Raw genomic sequence first — 17,986 nt, 5'->3', positions numbered from 1 at the left:
TGAGCCTTTAACTTTACTATAATTTTTATTCTTAGGAAAAATTAAATATCAGCCGATATATTCAAATTACATTATGGCGGCAAACGATGCGCACTTCTTCTTTAAGATGTGCCATTCACATCACAAGTACGTATTCTTTAAGCGATAGTCCAGGGCTACACATTTATTGTCCATAATTGTGCAGCACTGTTTCTATTTTATGAATTCAAAATGGCGCGCATTGTTTGAGGCGTACAATTGGCTTTGTGTACATTTGTTATTTTGCTCCTTGTAGAACTTCGTGAAACAGTTTTAAACGTTTCGGTTGGCTATAAAAAAAATTCTGTTTAAAATGCTGGAAACCAAGAGCATCGCTGCCTTGGCCTTCAATGAGACGCCACGCAAACGCAAACGTGAAACCAATTGCGCAGCCGCCACCCTTAAATCCGAAGGCGCCGCTGCAGCTGCAGCTGCTGCACCTGGTGTTACAGGAAATGCGTCGTCATGCTTCACCAACGCCGCCTTCAGCTCGACGCCGAAGAAATTGATAGGCCGTCGTCGTTTGGTCAAAGAGAACGAACAACCAAATCCCTTTGCTGCGCATCCGGGACTAGAAATTAAATCTATTGCGGATTTGGCTGCAGTGCAGCAACAGCAAAAAGAGCAGCAGGGACAGCTCTCACTGAATCCCTTTGAGGTAGTGCGTCAGCCCTCAAAGAAGACGAAGCGTGCGCACGCTTGCTTTGAGAATCCGGCTTTGAATCTTGAGTTGCCGGAGCGTCAGTTTAATCCATATGAGGCAAGTGACAGAGCTTTCATACTCTCTTATTTTCCATATTAACCTGAACTCTATTTAAGGTCGTTCGTGCAACTGCCACGCCCACCAAAGGGTTCGTAAACGAGGCCTTGAATTTACGAGGCAACGATGCACCCGCCTCGCTGAATCCCTTTGAGATTCATCGTCGCAGCGACATCTCCAACGCAGCTGGGAATCCAACGGGTGTAGAGAATCCGGCCTTGGTCGAGGAGCCATTGCCCACCAACTTGAAGATAGGTTTGCCATTTACACCGCGACTCAATTGTCGCATCGATTTCCATGGCCTATCGCTGGCTCAGCTCACGCCCAGCAAGCTGCTCGCCGAGAAACTGGTGTTCTCGCCAGTTCCCAAGCAATTGGAGGCGCCAGCCAAACGTTCGCTGGGCGCCATCAGCGAGGAGAGCAGCAGCATGGACATTGGCAAGGAATTGGACCGCTACCAGCTGGAGCTGGAGAATAGCATCAATGAGGCGAAGTTGCGCAAGAATGGATTGCTGCTGGAGACGGAGCAGACAGAGCTGGAACTGGTTTCCAGTGTCGAACAGGGCAGCGAGGAGCGACGCTACGTGTGCACCACACGCAGGCAGACCTTAACAGAGATACTGGAGGCGAATGAGGAGGAGCGTGAGACGGAGCAGCAGTCGAAGGAGAAGCAGCTGGAGCTGCCTCAGCTGGCAGGTGAAGATGTGGCGTATGCTTCTGAGGATTCGGAGGAAGAGCAGGAGCCGGAGGCAGCTGCTGTCGCCGATTTTAAGCCTCCTCCACGCTTCGTACGCTCTTATCGACCCGGTGGAGCAGCTGCAGCCATAGCTGGCAGCAAGGAGTCGCTGCACTCCATAACATCTGCCAGATCCACCAAATCCTTAGAGCTGGACATTCAAAGCAATATACGCAAATCCATCAGGAAGCCGAAACAGCAGGCAGAGCTGCTAGAACAGGAGTCGGAAAAGCAGACACAACTCGAGGGCGATGATGTGGCCTATGCCTCCGAATCGGAGCCAGAGGAAGAGGAGCAGGCTGAGCTTAACTTCAAGGCTCCCACACGCTTCGTACGCTCCTATCGTCCAGCCGCTACGCCTGCAGTTGCAGCTGTAAATGTGGCAGGCAGCAAGGAGTCCTTGCACTCCATTGCATCCAGCAAATCTGCCAAGTCCGAGGAGCTGCATGGTGCGCACGGCGTGCGCAATATGATAAGGAAATCCATTAGAAAGCTTATGCCCAAGCCGCAGGCGGAGCACAAGCAACAATCGGAGCAGGAATCGGACTCATCGGAGAAACCTCATCATAACATCTTAACTAGCATACGCCACAGTCTGCGCCGGCGGCCACAGAAGCCGCAGCCGCAGGCGCCAAATTGCGGCCCACTGGACGTTTCCATTGTGGACAGCAGCGAGCGAACCATGAAGCTACGTTCCACAATTCCCCAAATCGAGTACATGACCATCGATCAGCTAACGAATGAGAAGAAGCACACCCTGCGCAACAGCATCAGGCGCTCTACACGGGATGTGCTGCGACATGTGTTCCACAAGAGTCACGATGCCTACGCGACGGCCAAGTGAGCAGCGGTTGGCGAGAGAGAGCGAGTGGGGAGGGAGCGATAGTGAGAGAGAGATAGATTCCACAAATTCTGGGGAGCTCCCCATAAGGCACAATTGCCAAAGAAGAGATGGAGAGAGAGAGAGAGAGAGAGAGAGACAGGCCACACAAGTATGACTAGTAAGAGAGGGAGAGAGACAGATGGATAGGTTCCACTCGCTTACATACGTAACAAGTTCTACAAGTTCTTTAGCATCCAAAGATTGTCCACAAATGTTTTTTTTTTTTTTTAAATCTATTTTAGTATTAAGTTTTTACTTGAAGCGATCTGGCAACGATGTTTGAAGTGTTTGGTATATGTAAAAAATGCTGACATCAGAGTTTATATATACATATATATTGAGCTAGATGCCTCTGATATTCGTAGATATATTCTTCTTCACTTCTTTCACTATCTGGCAACGCTGTCCCGCTGTAAAACAAGAAATAGCTCTGAAGCACAGTTACAAAGAACTGGCAAGCATCTAGCTGTACTTACACACAGATAAAACACTAAATGCGCTTTTCTGAGATCCACATAAAGTGAGGTTATAAATGATTGATTGATGGAGCTCCTAAGTATTTTTAAAAACAATTCTCGATGTTTTGAATGTTCAAGCAGCGTGTGTTTATTGATCAGCTATAACCAGAAATTCTTATAATTTATATCAAGTGTTCCGTATAATATACATTTATTATATGGTATTTTTTTTAATGATATATATTTCTTTTATATATCTGAGCTTGCCTCTCTTGATATAAACGTATTTCATGCAATTTATTTAAGCAATTTATTATTGACAAATTTTTACAAATCTTGTTCCAGTTTTTATTGGGTAAACCCCTCTTTATAGATAGATATAGATGTTAATTCTACTCTCAATTTAAATGCACGTTTTTTTCTAATATTAAATTTAAGATTTGTTTTTAAATATTTATATATTGCACTTCAATAAAATATGATATTTATTTAATATTTGTGAGGTTATGTATTTCTATCTAATATTGACTTTCTAGTTGGAGCCAATATTGTGAAAAAAAAAACGTTGATTTATTTGTATTCCAGGAATTCGATTTGTTCATTTTTATAGTTTAAGGCGATTACGATTCCATATGACGAAACTATGGTCTAATTTAATGTCTGTTCCTAACTTTGCTAGACTTTTAAAACTCATCGATTCGGTTATTGGTCCTCATATGCAAAAGCCCATGATCGTAATGGCCTTTTAGTGTAAAGTCTGGTAACACCAAGCTCAGGTAAAGCTCCTGAGTTTCTAGTTCAAAGAGCTAAGGATATCTATCTTTGAATTGGAACAGGAAGTACTTTCAATAGGCCTCTTTTGAATCTCAGATGAAATAACATGAATTGTTGAATAGTAGCTTCTCCTAATGTAAGGCGGTATTCCCTAATATTCCCAATATATCTTAAGCAATATTTATCTTTTAAGAGATCCCTTTTCCATCTGAAACAATGAGTAGAGAGTTAACCTATTTTCATATTCTTCCTTTCAAGGGATATCTCGCTTTTAAGGCATGGATTTTAATCTAAAAAGAAGAGATAGGCATATCCTAACCTAATTTAAAGAAATTCGAATATCCTTAAGGAATTCCTCTAGAGCTGGTGTAGAAGGGATCCTATTTGGACAGAGCCATCTCCTTGTCCTTCCTTCATGGCCCCAGAAGAGATCTCTACTGAAGAACCGACGGATCTCTTAGCAAGCTGCAGCTCTACTTGTAGACAGTCTGCAGCAGGGGTCTCCTGCGCTGCTCGGGCGGCTTGTAGGCGTGCTGATAGACGCTGGCCAGCCTCCAGTGCTCCGGATAGCCGCCTTGTCCGGCGCCGCCGCCTTGACTGCGAAACGGCGGCACTAGCGTGTCGATGTCGTAGTTCTTTTTCGCATACGGCTGTCGGGGGCGTGGCACGACCAAAACACGTGCAGCCCCACCCGAGGCAGCTCCGCAGCTCGGCGGGATGCCCACGAAATCGCCGGAGGCATTCAGCTTGGGCATGCCGGCACGAAAGGCCGCCTTGCTCGACAGGCAATGGCCGTGAGCCGAGGGACAGCATCGGGGAGCCGGTGCCACTTTGTGGCACAGGCGACGCGTCGGCCGCCGAGCTGGCTGATCTCGCCTGCAAGCCGGACCCGGGATTTGCGGACAGCCCGTGTGGCAATCGCTGGTGTCCGGTCCGAGATACTTCTCTCGCAGCGCTTGATAGGCTTTATCGCCCAGCATGGGCGAGGACTGATACTGCTTGGCTAGGCGATTCGTTGGCAGTCCAAAGCTAACGCCGCCGGAGTGCCCGCTGGAGTCGAGTAAATTTGGAGCTCGACGACAATGCGAAGCGCTGGACTCCCGCGAGACACTGCGTGCACGCGCAGGCGGTGCGTAGTCGCAGCCGCAGTTCTCCTCCCGAGCCATTGATCGGCCGGCAAAGTCCGTTTTCCGCCGTAGTATGTCCTTGTCGAAAAAGTCCGGTTCACCCATGGTGCTTGTAAATACGCCCGCAGAGCGACCCAGCTCTATGTTGGGCTGCTCTTCTCTAGGCGTTTTGACGCACGTGAACACGGCCGGTCCAGCGGAATCGTTGGAGCCATCTATGTGCCTTGCCAGACGAGGCTCGTCCGCCGGATTGGCAGGCTTGAAGTCCCACCCAATGGCCAGGTCCATGGCGCCCATCTTTTTCGGTGGCGCCGAACCGATTCCACGGAACGGATCTCCGTTCAAGGCTTTGGGTAGAACGCCTCCCGTCTTTGGTCGATAGACTTTCATCTTGGTGCAGTGCGTCGGGCCGGCGTTGTGGGTCTTCACACCAACGCCCGTGGCAATCGGATCGATGTCGAGGGCTAGGCCGCCGTGACCTCCTGTTATTTGGGCCTTGCGAAAGGCCAAGTCAGCGACGCAATCGGGCAACGGCTGATGGTCGAGGTTATCCTGATGCATTCGCTTGGCCAGCTCGAAGTTCGCATACGCTGGCACTACGGGCGACGGACAACGTTCATTCGGCTTCTCCGTAATCGAGTGCAATGGCATCTTACGGCTCAAGTCTGTCTCAGCTGGAGCGGGAGTGGGAGCGGGCACTGGTCTACTTGAGATCAGATCCCTGCCGGGCGAGAAGTCCAACTCGGACGGACCTAGACTCGAGTTCTGGTTCAGTTGACCAGTGTATTTGGCCTGGGCGGCGGCTAGAGCTGGAAATTGTCTGCTCACCTCCTTCGCTCCGGCTCGGTCAAATCGGTCCGCCTCCTCGTCCAAATAGAGACGGCTTAGGGGTAGCTCCCGTTCGGGCGCATTTTGTGGCTTGAGTTTCGCGTCCAGCAGCTGCTGGTGCGAGGGCAGACGATATTCCGGCTCGGTGAGATCTCCGGGCGTATAGCTCAGATCCGGCAGCTTGTAGTTCACACTGCTGCTGGCAACGGCTGCTTGCGACATGATTGAACAAGAGATTCACGTCGGATTTGTACTCTCAATCGATATCAATCAACTAATGTGATGATGAGTGATTGATGAGGGATTATTGGATTACCGATGTGGATGTGGATGAATCATGATAAATGAAATAAGATTGAAGATGATTGATGAATGATTTGATTGAAGGTTGATTATGATGATTGATGATGATTGAATATCTGTCAATGTTTGTACTTTATCAATCGTATTAGGAATGGGTAAATGAGACTGAATAGGCGATTGACGATCGATTGATATCTGATTGATAACCTTAGTTTATTGTTGTAAAGTATAACTATTAATGATTGATGATACTTTATGCTTATTGGCTATCAATCATCGATGATGTATGATTGATATTTTCAATGTGCTAAGTGCTTATCTATACCTGTCTGATTGAATAAGCGGCGGAACTAAGTGCAAGACTAATTAATTGATTGATTGATTGATTAGCCTGTCTGATTTATTGACAAGCTTGTAATCTGATTGATTGACCGATTGACTACGAGCATTGAATTGAAGATGCAAATTTAAAAAATTTATTAAAAGATTTCACGTTCGAATTTGTATGTCAACCAGTTCATCGATTGGAAAGAGAGGAGGATTACTTGGAATGCTTCTTTGATTTTGGCGCCTTGGTGGTGGACTTGGCTGTTGTCTTGTTTTGATTTGGAGCTGAGACAGCGACCTTGGCGTCCTTGGATGCCTCTTTGCTAATGTCCTTGCCGGGCTCCTTAGAATGATCCTTGACAGTTTCTTTAGAAGCTTTATTTGCCTTTGCGTCTTCGGCCCGGTGATTGTTTCGATTGTATTCGAAGGCGGTGACTGGACGCTTCTTTAGCTTCTTTCGATTCCTGGACGAGGCATCGCCAACGCGCGGAATCAACTTTTCATTGGACTATGGGCGTGGATGAGGGTGTGCGGGTGCGTGTGTAGGTGTGCGTTGCAGCTGTGAGCTGATTGATGGTGATTGAGTTAAGCGAGACTCACCTTTGGCACGCACTTGGCGCGTCGGCACTTCATGTGCTGCTTGTTGATTTCAAGTATTTGCTTCAAGCCTTGGCACTTGGTCTGGCACGTGGGCCGCTGCCAGAGCGGATCGTCCTTGAGGCCCAGCGTTTCCCGGTAGCCGCACTGGCGCTTCAGCGCTCGCTGGCAGTTGCACAGATCTCTGGGGTACTTCCAATACTTGTACCTGTTGCTCAGGCAGTTGTTGTAGAGCGTCGCAAAGCTGCGCGTAATGCGCAGAGGCAAATGATACGTGCCGCGGTAGTTGCCCAGGAAATTGCCGTCCCTGCAAGGATGAGAGCTTGAGCATGCTTCCATATTCGATAAATGGACAATTTCGGGTTCGATCTTACCGGGGCGCTGTGGGCAGCAGATGCCCGTCGTTCCCTGCTATGGGCGTCGAGTTGCCCCTCAGATTGCGTGGCAGAGGCGGCGAGAAACGTGGATACTCCCAATTGCAGACGCTCTTTGCTTGAAAGCCGCGCTCGTACTGCTCGAGCGGCAGGGGTAGGGGCAGGGTAAATAGAGCAGAAGATAAAGGTAAAGTAATAATAGGAAAAAGGTTTCATTGAATCGTATAAGTCAGAGGGGGGGGAGATAAAAATAGGAAGTGAGAGAGCCAGAGAGATGAAAAGAAATAGGGAAAAGAGAAATGCAGAAGGAGACGGAGAGAGAGAGAGAATGAACCAATCAATTTACATTCTTGAGTCGAGCTCTATAAGAAATTGCACAGTTCACGAACTCTAGACCTACAAGGATATAAAATGCTTTTGCAAGAGGCCAAGACACCAAAATATGATAAGGTACAATATATACGGACGGACAGATGTCAAGTTCCTTCAATAGAACTGGCATGATGTCCGTCTGTGCGTCACACCCTCCCCTCTTCGTTTCGAAGGTAAGAAGAGACAGCGAGCGATAGAGACAGAGAGAGGGGAGCGGCGTTGCAGTTGGCTCTAAGCCAGTTGAACCTGTCAGCCACCTGTTTCAATTGCCAAGTCCTAAAGCTGTTATTTATGGCCGCTAAGCAAACCAATTGATAAAAAGCCAAAGACCGGACCGGACTGAACTGAGTCGCGCCCTCCCTCCCCTGGCCATGCCCATGCCCGCCCCAGTGGGCGTGTCCCAACCCCCGTGCAACGATTACACGGCGTAATCGTAATCTCCGTGTTGCAACATGTGTAAAAAAGGCATTTCGCCTAATGCCACTTAATGCGTTGTTTGTGCTTCTGTTTCAGTTTCAGTTGCCCTCTCCCACTCGCCCCTTCTCGCTCTCGCTCACGCTCTCTGTTTGTGTTTGCCTTTTTAAACAGACGGCAAACAGAAGCGATAAAAAATGGCTTGGGCTCGGCAAAATTACACGACTACGATATACCCCTCAATAGGATGCAAGCGTAATCTACTCAAGAATGCGAGACAGAGAGAGAGAGAGAGAGAGGGAGAGGGAAAGGGAGAGAGAGAGAGAGGGAGAAAGAGAAGAGTAAAAGAGCTGTTACTTTGTTCAATTATTCATATTATATTATTGACTCCATCTTCCTTTGAACTCATAGTCCGCTCATGCACTTGAATTGCACATACCCCATGTGCCAGCCAGTTGCTAGGGTATCAAGAGACAGCAAATATAGAACCGGAACTGGCAATTGCTGTCGGAGTCAGAGCTAAGACCTACAGCTCTGCCGTGAGCCATGGATCACAGTTGCTGGCGCAATCATTTATCAGCTCAGCTCAGATATCTCGCTCTCGCTCCCGCTCTCGCTCTCTATTTCGGTCTCGCTCTTTTCATCTTTCAGTGAGCAGCTGTTGCTGAGCATGGAGCAAGTGGAGCAGCTGTGGGAGCAGCCATCCAGTTCGTCCTGCTTCCCACGCCAGCTTCATTTCAATCAAGCCGAGGTGGCAAATGCAAATTGCGAATGGTAACACAATACACAAGGCCACGCCCAGCAGCTGCAGCCGCAGCCGCAGCACGTGGCACGCTGTCAACACTTGATGACGGAATGCGACAGGGGCGGGGGGCGGGGGGGCGGGGGCAGGCCTTGATTGAGTGCGTGCGAACCAGAGGGAGATCCACAAACAAAGGAGCTGCACAAAGGTCTCTCATCTTGTTGCGAGGCGTTGCTACTGTAATTAAATTTGCACGGCAATTACACAACACTGGCGTCGCTAGAGGTGGGTGGAGTGGGCAGGGCTGGTCTGGTATGGGGCTATCGATAACAGGACGCAGGACGAAGCGTAAAATACAAATTGATTTTAAACTCAATTAGCAACAATAGGACGAGAGGCGCGACAAAAGACCTCAAGAGCTTAGCTCATTCAGACAGATAACGGGACAATTGAGGCCCACCCCTTTTCACGAGGCAGCCGGAAACCCTTAGCGATGATTTTCATGTGCAGCCCTCTGGGGTGCAATTTATCACATGCCGGATTAGACAGTCAAAAAGCTAGCGAGCTGCACGTGCAGCGTCTGGTGTTTGTGTGGTTCCAACACCAACCAACCAACCACCCACCCACCCACACACACACGCACACACACGCGCACACGTACGAGGCGTGCCTGATGTAACGGCAGGGGGGAGACGGAGAGTGTCTGTAGTGGGCAACACTTAAGCTAATTTCACGCACTGCAGCAATGGCAGCAGCAACAACAGCAGCTTCTCAGCGCACAGTTTTCACAGCCATTTCCACTTTTCCGCAATTTCCCAATCAATTTCAGCCTCGGCTGCTCGTCCAAAACAGCTGTCCACATGTAATTGCAATTGAAATGCCATTAAATACGATTCCCCATAAGAGGGCGCTGCAGATGCAAAAAAAAAAGAAATGTGGACACACACACACGCACACGTATGCACACACACACACACACACACACTAGCAAAAATACTTGTCACTTCGGCTTGACCGTCGCCTGAGCCTTGCGAGTCACACAAATTCCGTTAGACTATTTTGAGCGCGTCTTCTTTGTGCACAGCACAAAAACAAAAGTATTGCAAGAGAATTGGAAAAAATAACTGTAAACAAGTTGCATGGCAATCGGCAATGGTAACCAAGTAAATAAAACTGTCGCTATTTTGGCATAGCTGTCGGCTGCCTGGAAGAGGGAGAGGGAACAGAAGGAGAATATGGGAAAATATGCAAAAGTTGCGTACGCATCACACACACACACACACACTTGCCAACACATGCACATACACATGCATATGCCTGTATGTATGCTACAGCTCAGCTCAGCTGCCAGCCGACAAAGGCGTCGAAAGCGTTTTACTAATCGAGCTGCAGCTCAGGTAGAATTTAATTGATTTTCAACTATTTAAAGTATTTGGAATTGAAAGCTCTCTATATTCAAGCAATACTAAATTAAAAGCTATTTCGCAACTCTTTGCCATATCTAAAATGTTATTTTGATTTTTTTGATTACTTTCGAAATAGTTTTATTCACATGAAGCTGATACTGGAATTTATTAACTATTGTCGCCCTTTATGCCTATGCTCACTATTTATAGAGCCTGGTACTGGGGTGGGGGTACTCTATTGGTATTTTGATTTCTGTGCGGGCTAAACATAGCCCAGATTGAGGACACGCTCACCCGGTTGCCATGTCTATGTCTATGTTGTTATTGTTGGCCTTGTGAAACAGACAAGCCATAAAGCCAGCTACATGTACATACATACATAACTGTATGCAGGACTGGAGTAAACTTAATGCTAGCACATGAAACTACTAGCGAACGTTTGATAGAACATTTCTTGAGAATTTGATAGATCAATTCAAACGTATGCGAGAATGGAGGGCTACAGCTGTAGTCAGATGGCTCACAGGGTATAGACTAGTCGTCATTGCTGAGCCCTCTTGGGGTAACATTAAGCCTAATACCAAAGGAAACTAGATATTCAAGAAACAGGTAAGCAACAACTGTTTTACAGGGTATATACAAGTTACTTCACACTCTTAGCAAAGGAATGAAAGCAAAGATTTGCTGTAAACAAGAGGCAGACTGTCTTCCTTTGACTGGCAACAATTGCCGTACAGGGTATACAATAGTCGTGCACTTCAACTACCCTATTGCCAACTTCATGAATAGCTATCGAGATGAGGGACAGCGGCTTTACAGGGTATATGCTAGTCGAGCTAGCAGTAGCTTTGTCGCTTCCTTCTGTGACTCGTACCAAGCGAATTTCAGTTACGGTCACGGAAATGCAGAAACAGTTAGATGACGTCTGCAATTGGGTCGCTGCCACGCCAGACGAATTTGATAGGTGGCAACGCCGGCGCAACTAAATTGAGGTTAGGCTCGGCTGGCTCACCTGCATCGCACTGAAATTGAACGCCATTTTCGATCTCCTCCCTGCTCTCCTCTTTGTACGGCTTATGAATTTCGAATTTCGAATGCGAACGAAAAGCGGGAAACAAAAATAACGAATCTTCAATGGCTCTAGTTCGAGCTGATGTTAAACTGGAATGAATATATGTTTTTTCTGTTACTTCAAATAATGTGTTGAGCCCAACATACACAAACAAAACCAGACAAATACTCGTATATGTAAACACACACACACACACACACACACGCACACTCGGGCAACGCACACTGCGATTGACAATATATATTTGGGGGAGATTTTATAGATTTTCGGGGGCGTGGCCTGCACTGCGCACAGCAGCCACAGGCACGCGAAGTGGGGCAGCGTGAGAGCGAGAGATGAAGAGTGTGTATGCGCGAGAAAAAGAGATGGAGATGCTGGGGAGTTTGGTTCTGGATTGGGGCTTGGCGCATCTGGCGTATTGCGCGCAGACAGCAAAACAAATGAAAAACTTGACAACGCCAGCTGAGCCACGCAACTTTCCCAAACGGAGTGACTGACTGACCCTGGGATACCCTGTGAATGATGAATTTCGACTTACAATGAGATATTACAAGTGATTTACTGTATGATACCCTGTAATAAGAGGACATCCATATCTCGGATTACATAAGAACTATTCCCATTGATTAGATATGCTTTAAATAGTAGTTAAAGCAAGGAAGCGAATGATTGGATCAGAGATACCCTGTAATGCGTTATATAAACACAAGAAGGTAAATAGATAGAGGAAGGGAGAAGATGTCCATACAAATGTATGTATAGGAGAGAGAGTAAGAGAGCCAGGGTAAGAGAGACAGAGACAGAGGGAGAGAGAGACAGAGAGGGAGAGATAAATAAAAACAGAAGGAAAGAATGAAAGAGTTAGATGAAGATCATGCTGAAATGAAGCGATAGGAATAGGAAAGCAGAGGAGAGAGTAAGCAAAGAACTGGGAGACGGGTGCAGAGGAGCAATATATAGTTTCCAATCCGTTTCGTGAGTAGCCCCCAAAAGTAAACTCGTATGAATGCTGTACAATATATACATAGATACATATAGATAAATTTATTGCTGGACTTGGATATATAAGCAAATATCACGTATTACACATATAGCTATAATCTATGAAAAAAAAACACGAATTTACACTTTGCCTAAGATCGAGTTGAGTCGATGGACTAGAATAGATATACATATTTATATATATAGATAGATAGTGGTAGGTATATGCATGTCGGAACTCTGGTTAGTTAGTTGTATGGGTAGGAGGTGGGAGAAGAGGAGGAGGAGGAGGCGGAGGCGGAGCTGGGGGAGTAGGTGGAGCTGTTGTTGAGAAACATGGCGCCTGGCAACTGGCTGCAGCTGGAGGCGTTGGCGGTATCTCAGGGCGTCTCGAGCACATGATTCAGATACGCTATGTAGCAGATGGCCAGCTTGAGGATCTCGATCTTGGACAGCTTCTTGTCCGGCGGCAGCGTGGGCAGCAGCTTGCGCAGCTCCGCGAAGGACACGTTGAAGGCCTCCACCCGTATCCTTTCGCGCGTCGCATGCGCCGTTCGATACTTGAGCGTGGCGCGGCGTCGCCGACGACGCTCCTCCCTGGACAGGCCCACCAGCTCGGAGGGATCCAGGTGGGTGATGGGCGTGGTGCGACGCCGCGGCGCCGGCGTTGGCGGCGGCCCGGGCAGCGCCGGCTGTGCCGCCGTCTCGCACGCAATCCGCGCCTGATACCGCTGGTCGATGTCCAGCGTCGTGCTCGCCGCGTAGTCCTCGCTAGCGACATGCCCCAGCCCATGGCCGTTCGATATGTTCGCACTGCTGTTGCCCGACGCCAAGTCGTCGTCCTGATCCATATAGTAGCGACTCAGTGAGATGCTCTGCGGCGGCCCGGGTGCCAAGTGTGCCATATCGTAAACCATATTTAGACGATGCTCCTAATCCCAATCCCGATGCTGCTGCACCTCGGCTGACCACTGTTTGGGGTTAAGAGAAAGATCACATGCTGTCAAGTTCAAGTTCAAATTTCGATGGTATAGAGAGGAAGGCATATAAAGAGTGAACTATTCCCTAGAGAGCTATTGGCTCTCGATATAAGCACCAAGCTCCAATAGTAGTTAAGCGTCTCGAGGGTAACTATAATCCTATAATGCATATGTCTTTCGAGAGTCCAAATACCAGCTATGATGTCTTTGGCGTTTTTAGTTTTCGAGTTAACTCAGGAAAACCAAGTCTGAAGGGCTTTGAAAAGACTTCTCTTGAGAAGGTGTGCTCCTAGCCGATTGAAATATGTAATTTTTCGAAAAAGGAATTATTCTTTACATCAAGCGCCCACATACCAAGTGTGATATCTCTAGGTCTACAACTTCTCGAGTTAACTCAAAAGAGCTGTACTAAAAGTAGGTTATTTCCAATTGATATAAGCCCCAGTAGAGCCTAATGCCTATCTGAATTTTCTAGCTCCAATAGTTCTTGATTTGCGCTTGGAGACGTCAATCTCAAAATCGATTTTTATCGATGTTAAGCAAATGATAATCGATAGCAATAGACGGTATTTGTATTCCAGAAGAAGAGCTTTGGTCTCAAAATCCAGAACTACTAATCGATAAATAAAGCGATAAATACAAACATCTGAATCTCGATGAGTCTGATGATGATGCACAGGAATATGTCTTATATATAGTTAGATGAAACGCTGCTTAAATCGAATCAGGTGTACAGATATATGCACATATATACCTATACACGTACACATACATATATGTATATGTATTTGTTGGCGCTATCTCAAGCACTGCTTGATTAAGAATGTTTGCATTGGCTCTCCGCCCACAGACACGCCCACGTAGCAAATAACAGTTGCATTATTTATAGAATTATGCTGTGGGCGTCCGAAGGGTGTGTGTGCATCAGTCAACCCCTTTAGGGAACCCTTTCTGGTCACGTGTTTTGTTTGCGTTTGCTATTATATTATATTTATTGTGAATATTATTATGTTTACTTATTATCGACATTGTTGCTGCTGCTCTTCGGGTTTTTATTTGCGACATATTTTCACACCTACACAAATAACGACGGAACAATTGTCACGTTTGCATTTATTGTGGCCCGCGGGAGTTGAGGCGGTGTTCGGAGTTCGAGCTTCGAACCCCTTTTTGATTTTGCTGTTTAATGCGCTTTGCGAATCCTAAGAACTCGTTTAGGGCGGCAATTGTACTCCAGAGATCAAAACACGCACTTAAAAATAATATTTAACTAGAACAAAAACCAGCTTGGACACTAATTCGAAGTGGATCAACTTTTACTTACAAGATTCGCAATCAGACACACGAACTGAATTCGAGATTTGTGTTTCAGTTTTTATGCCGATGTCCTGCGCCCGCAAAGCTTTCGATACGAACTGAGTCGCTGTGCGGATGCTGCAGCATCCTTTATAGTCAGCAGCCGTTTGAGCCAAGCAACCCCCGTTTGTATGGCCGGGCGGCAGCCAATGGCAAGCGCTGCATACAAAGCCACTAGCCAATCAGCGTAACAAAATGGCGACGATTATGCTAATCATATAACTGTAACTCCCCATTAAAATGCAGCCCGAAACAATATAAGAGATATGTATGTATATATATAAGGAAAATGTCACAAAAAGTTGTCATACAAAAATCATTTTATATTTTTTATAGTTATGTAAAATATATAATTTCATTAACATTTCATATTCATTTACACTTCATTTGAAGGCTAGCGAGAAGAGCAGAAAGCTGAAGCTGAACTTTTCCTATAATATTGTTTACCTAACACAAGAAAGAATAGCTCAACAAAATGCTCAACTGTGCAATTTTGAAGGAAAGAATAACCGTTACAGATAGTCAATATATCAATCGGTGCCTGAATAGCTTTATTATCGAAACGTCTAGTGATATACTTAACTATCGCCTGAATTCTTACAGCACTGTTTGGCATCTAACTATCGATAGCTTCAAATGAAATTGCGTGTATGTGTGAATGGCGATATTGCGCGGCAGCCCTGGCAGGCTTTCATAACCAAGCAGCTGCTGTTTTCTTTAATTTATTTGATAATTAACAAATTTGTTAAATAAAATGAACACATTGCGCCTATTACAGCCGGTGCAGCTCAGCCTGAGGCTTGAGCGCAGCTATGGCAAGCACAACAAAAAGTTCCTGTACAAAGATGGCAAAAAATACGAGAATATTATTTACTATCCCAGGTGAGCTGCGAAACCCGGCCCGATAAAAAGTATTCTTAAAATGAAATGCTAAACTTTGTATAGAACGCCCGACCATCAAGATCCACCAATCGAACCGGCCAAGCTATTTCGCGTGCAGCGCATCAAGCCCGTCAAGGGTAATCCCTACTGGGAGAAGCGCCTACTCAAAGACTTGGGCTTGGACGGCAAGCAAAGCGATTTCACCGTGGTTAAAAATATTCCCGAAAATAATGCCCGGCTATGGAAGATAAAGCACTTGATCAAAGTCTCCCCAGTGACATTCCCCTACGGCGAACCAACTAAACAGGACATCAAGCACACGATACTCAAAGAGAACGGCGAGTGTCTGGTGACCAAGCAAATCGGAGCAGTGGAACAGCGCAGCGAGGCACGCGCGGAATTCGACCAACAGCCCAAACGATTGGACACGGACCTGCTGCGAAAGGATGCGCGACTCAAGTGGCTAAATCCCTGGTAACAATAGGTTCATTTAAATGTAATAATATGTAAAAGATGAAAGTTATTAAACGCGCGGGAAGTAAGTAGAGCTCAGAACAGTCTTTCAATGCTAGCGTTTCACATGCCTGTCTATTTCACTGCCCCTAGCTCGTGCTGGGAGTGCTCAGGAAACCAAGTGTACGTTGCAGGTATTCAAGTAAAATATTCCTAGCTTTATATATCGTACGCTTTCGAGCAGTGCTCAGGCTACCAAACCTACAAACCTACAAAATAGATACCCATGAAGTGAGATGTTTCCAAGCGCTATAACGAATTTGATGCACGGGATCTCTGGTCGTATTCAAAATACCCACCCTAAGGAGAAGTTATCCAAGATAATCGTAATCGTTAAAACTCTCGAGTTGGTGAGTTTTACAGGATTCCATCCCTTTTAATATATATATATATATATATAAAATAAAATAAAAGTACTTTCAAGTCCTGTTGTCATAGACAACAATGGCGACCTTCTTCTCGATCGTCTTGCAACCGGATGTGACGAACATGCTATGCTTGGGATCGTAGGTAACGGCATTATTGACAACTAGTTGAATATCTTTCAGTGTGGGTTTATATCTGTGGCGTTGAAACTCGGCCTCCACGCACTGGATGATGTGGGCCTTCTCGAGGGCCAAGAAGGGAACATAGTGATCGATGACATGCGCCTCGATCATGTTCGTCTTCTTCAAGCCGCCCTCCATGTTGTACGCAGACAGCTCTAGCATCTTCTCGAAATCGGAGAGTTTCGTATCCTCGCGGCGTTTGCCACTCTTCATAAGCCGGACCAAGTGGTCGGAGATTTCGATGCCCGCCGTATTTGATAGGAATATAAATATGGCTTTCGTATAATCGGCATCGCCCTTATTGGCTGCATAGTCAATGAAGGATGTGAGCGTGTCGAAAACGCCAATCGGCATCTTGTCCACCTCATCGAATATGAAGAGTGAGCGCGGGCATTGCTTGATGCTTTGCCGTACCTCATTATTGATGCGCTCCTTGTACTCGTTCAGGCGACCCGGATGTGCAAAATCCGCCCGGCCCAAAAATTTGTGCACATATTTGCTCTTGGTTCCCTCTAGGTAAAGAGCTTCTGCTATCTTATCAGCCACAAAGCTCTTTCCCGTGCCCGGCGTTCCATGGAAGCTCATAACTAACGGCTTCCGGGACGGATTCGTCGATTGTAAATGGCCCGAAAGGGCAGAAACAACATATTGCTGCACTATATGTTGGCCATAGAGCGTGCGAGACAATGACTGCTTTAATTCTGAAAATGCATCTGTTATCCACAAAGTTACATTTCCAATCAATCGACTTACTCTCTATATCGCCCGGCACGCTGCGTTCGTCACAGCACTCGGCAAACTTGCAATAAAAAAAATTGCTCGCGCCAAAAATGCCGGTAACTATTGCGGTGCCTGTAATCGCTGATATTGGCTCAATGCCATTAACTGTGCCGCTTCCAGTTATTGCAATAATTAGCAATATGTATATACATTTTGTACATTTATTTGCTTTGTGTGCAGTCATTGAACGCTATTAGACTTTAGACTTGGGTAGCTCATGAGTGAGTGAGCCAAAATGAATGGCTCACTAAACTGAGCCACTGAGCTAGCTCCTTCAATATGGCTCATTTTGGCGCACTAGCTCGTTTTGGTTCACCCGCTCATTTTGGCTCACTAGCTCGTTTTGGCTCACTCGCTCATTTTGGTTAATTTTGCTTGCGATCACTATCGGCTCATGAGCTATCAGCAAGTGAGCCAGTGAGCCAAATGAGTGAGTTGGCTCACTTCACAAAAAAGAGCGAGTGAGCCGGTTCACCTCTATGAGCTTTCACCCAAGTATAAACGCTATTATATTCTAATTTGCATAGATCACAATACCGATTACAACAGCTACGATATCGATATACATCACGACTTTTTATAAATAAAGAATTTATTTTATTGGCAATATATAAAGAGTATATACTAAGTTGTGTTTTTTGCTTTCAATTAAAATCATATTTAATTAAGTAATAATCATTTAGTCAATTTGTACTGTTTAATAAAAATTTAAAATTTAGGACAAACTTGCTGATGTGCCTTGTTGCAGTAAGTAC

The 17,986-nt window shown here is 46.2% G+C and overlaps 6 protein-coding genes across 7 annotated transcripts; 2 read left to right on the top strand and 4 right to left on the bottom strand.

Annotated features, from left to right (window-relative positions):
- The first annotated feature begins 199 nt into the window (after nucleotides 1–199).
- Nucleotides 200–2,499, top strand: LOC6585678. The gene is made up of 2 exons (XM_002011270.4): nucleotides 200–778; nucleotides 838–2,499. The coding sequence occupies exons 1-2, from the start codon at nucleotides 332–334 to the stop codon at nucleotides 2,356–2,358; spliced, it is 1,968 nt and encodes a 655-aa protein (XP_002011306.1). The 5' UTR covers nucleotides 200–331; the 3' UTR covers nucleotides 2,359–2,499.
- A 907-nt stretch (nucleotides 2,500–3,406) lies between these two features.
- On the bottom strand, nucleotides 3,407–5,876 carry LOC6585679. The gene has a single exon (XM_002011271.3). It carries the CDS (start codon nucleotides 5,804–5,806, stop codon nucleotides 4,103–4,105), a length of 1,704 nt encoding a protein of 567 aa, XP_002011307.1. The 5' UTR covers nucleotides 5,807–5,876; the 3' UTR covers nucleotides 3,407–4,102.
- A 464-nt stretch (nucleotides 5,877–6,340) lies between these two features.
- On the bottom strand, nucleotides 6,341–11,377 carry LOC6585680 (protein Flattop homolog). The gene is made up of 4 exons (XM_044011540.1): nucleotides 11,132–11,377; nucleotides 7,186–7,322; nucleotides 6,815–7,118; nucleotides 6,341–6,722 (listed from the first exon to the last, which is right to left on the bottom strand). Exons 1-4 carry the CDS (start codon nucleotides 11,156–11,158, stop codon nucleotides 6,429–6,431), a joined length of 762 nt encoding a protein of 253 aa, XP_043867475.1. The 5' UTR covers nucleotides 11,159–11,377; the 3' UTR covers nucleotides 6,341–6,428.
- Nucleotides 11,378–12,469: 1,092 nt separating this feature from the next.
- Nucleotides 12,470–14,593, bottom strand: LOC6585681 (helix-loop-helix protein 1). Of its 2 annotated transcripts, XM_044011441.1 has the most exons (3): nucleotides 14,477–14,593; nucleotides 14,169–14,404; nucleotides 12,470–13,143 (listed from the first exon to the last, which is right to left on the bottom strand). In XM_044011441.1, exon 3 carries the CDS (start codon nucleotides 13,087–13,089, stop codon nucleotides 12,553–12,555), a length of 537 nt encoding a protein of 178 aa, XP_043867376.1. In that variant the 5' UTR covers nucleotides 13,090–13,143; nucleotides 14,169–14,404; nucleotides 14,477–14,593; the 3' UTR covers nucleotides 12,470–12,552. The 2 variants fall into 2 exon arrangements, with proteins under 2 accessions (XP_043867376.1, XP_002011309.3); XM_002011273.4 differs by lacking the exon at nucleotides 14,169–14,404 and having other exon boundaries at nucleotides 14,477–14,583.
- A 572-nt stretch (nucleotides 14,594–15,165) lies between these two features.
- Nucleotides 15,166–15,937, top strand: LOC6585682 (39S ribosomal protein L30, mitochondrial). The gene is made up of 2 exons (XM_002011274.4): nucleotides 15,166–15,390; nucleotides 15,454–15,937. The coding sequence occupies exons 1-2, from the start codon at nucleotides 15,263–15,265 to the stop codon at nucleotides 15,866–15,868; spliced, it is 543 nt and encodes a 180-aa protein (XP_002011310.1). The 5' UTR covers nucleotides 15,166–15,262; the 3' UTR covers nucleotides 15,869–15,937.
- A 317-nt stretch (nucleotides 15,938–16,254) lies between these two features.
- On the bottom strand, nucleotides 16,255–17,474 carry LOC6585683 (torsin-like protein). Its single transcript, XM_002011275.4, has 2 exons — nucleotides 17,205–17,474; nucleotides 16,255–17,152 (listed from the first exon to the last, which is right to left on the bottom strand). Exons 1-2 carry the CDS (start codon nucleotides 17,413–17,415, stop codon nucleotides 16,323–16,325), a joined length of 1,041 nt encoding a protein of 346 aa, XP_002011311.2. The 5' UTR covers nucleotides 17,416–17,474; the 3' UTR covers nucleotides 16,255–16,322.
- Nucleotides 17,475–17,986: the final 512 nt, after the last annotated feature.

Source organism: Drosophila mojavensis, unplaced genomic scaffold, assembly GCF_018153725.1.
Source record: "Drosophila mojavensis isolate 15081-1352.22 unplaced genomic scaffold, ASM1815372v1 contig_136, whole genome shotgun sequence".
Taxonomy (NCBI): Eukaryota; Metazoa; Arthropoda; class Insecta; order Diptera; family Drosophilidae; genus Drosophila; species Drosophila mojavensis.
The sequence above is the reverse complement of the archived record's forward strand: the minus strand, read 5'-3'. Positions and strand labels throughout refer to the sequence as shown.

What these genes read in the sequence shown, in the direction of transcription:
- LOC6585678 (XM_002011270.4), top strand. Translation starts at nt 332, where the DNA reads ATGCTGGAAACCAAGAGCATCGCTGCCTTGGCCTTCAATGAGACGCCA. An exon ending in GTCAGTTTAATCCATATGAG is followed by an intron (nt 779 to 837) that starts GCAAGTGACAGA and finishes ACTCTATTTAAG; the next exon opens with GTCGTTCGTGCAACTGCCAC.
- LOC6585679 (XM_002011271.3), bottom strand. Translation starts at nt 5,806, where the DNA reads ATGTCGCAAGCAGCCGTTGCCAGCAGCAGTGTGAACTACAAGCTGCCG.
- LOC6585680 (XM_044011540.1), bottom strand. Translation starts at nt 11,158, where the DNA reads ATGGCGTTCAATTTCAGTGCGATGCAG. An exon ending in CTGCTGCCCACAGCGCCCCG is followed by an intron (nt 7,119 to 7,185) that starts GTAAGATCGAAC and finishes TCATCCTTGCAG; the next exon opens with GGACGGCAATTTCCTGGGCA. An exon ending in GCGCCAAGTGCGTGCCAAAG is followed by an intron (nt 6,723 to 6,814) that starts GTGAGTCTCGCT and finishes CCACGCCCATAG; the next exon opens with TCCAATGAAAAGTTGATTCC.
- LOC6585681 (XM_044011441.1), bottom strand. Translation starts at nt 13,089, where the DNA reads ATGGTTTACGATATGGCACACTTGGCACCCGGGCCGCCGCAGAGCATC.
- LOC6585682 (XM_002011274.4), top strand. Translation starts at nt 15,263, where the DNA reads ATGAACACATTGCGCCTATTACAGCCGGTGCAGCTCAGCCTGAGGCTT. An exon ending in AATATTATTTACTATCCCAG is followed by an intron (nt 15,391 to 15,453) that starts GTGAGCTGCGAA and finishes AACTTTGTATAG; the next exon opens with AACGCCCGACCATCAAGATC.
- LOC6585683 (XM_002011275.4), bottom strand. Translation starts at nt 17,415, where the DNA reads ATGACTGCACACAAAGCAAATAAATGTACAAAATGTATATACATATTG. An exon ending in CGTGCCGGGCGATATAGAGA is followed by an intron (nt 17,153 to 17,204) that starts GTAAGTCGATTG and finishes ATGCATTTTCAG; the next exon opens with AATTAAAGCAGTCATTGTCT.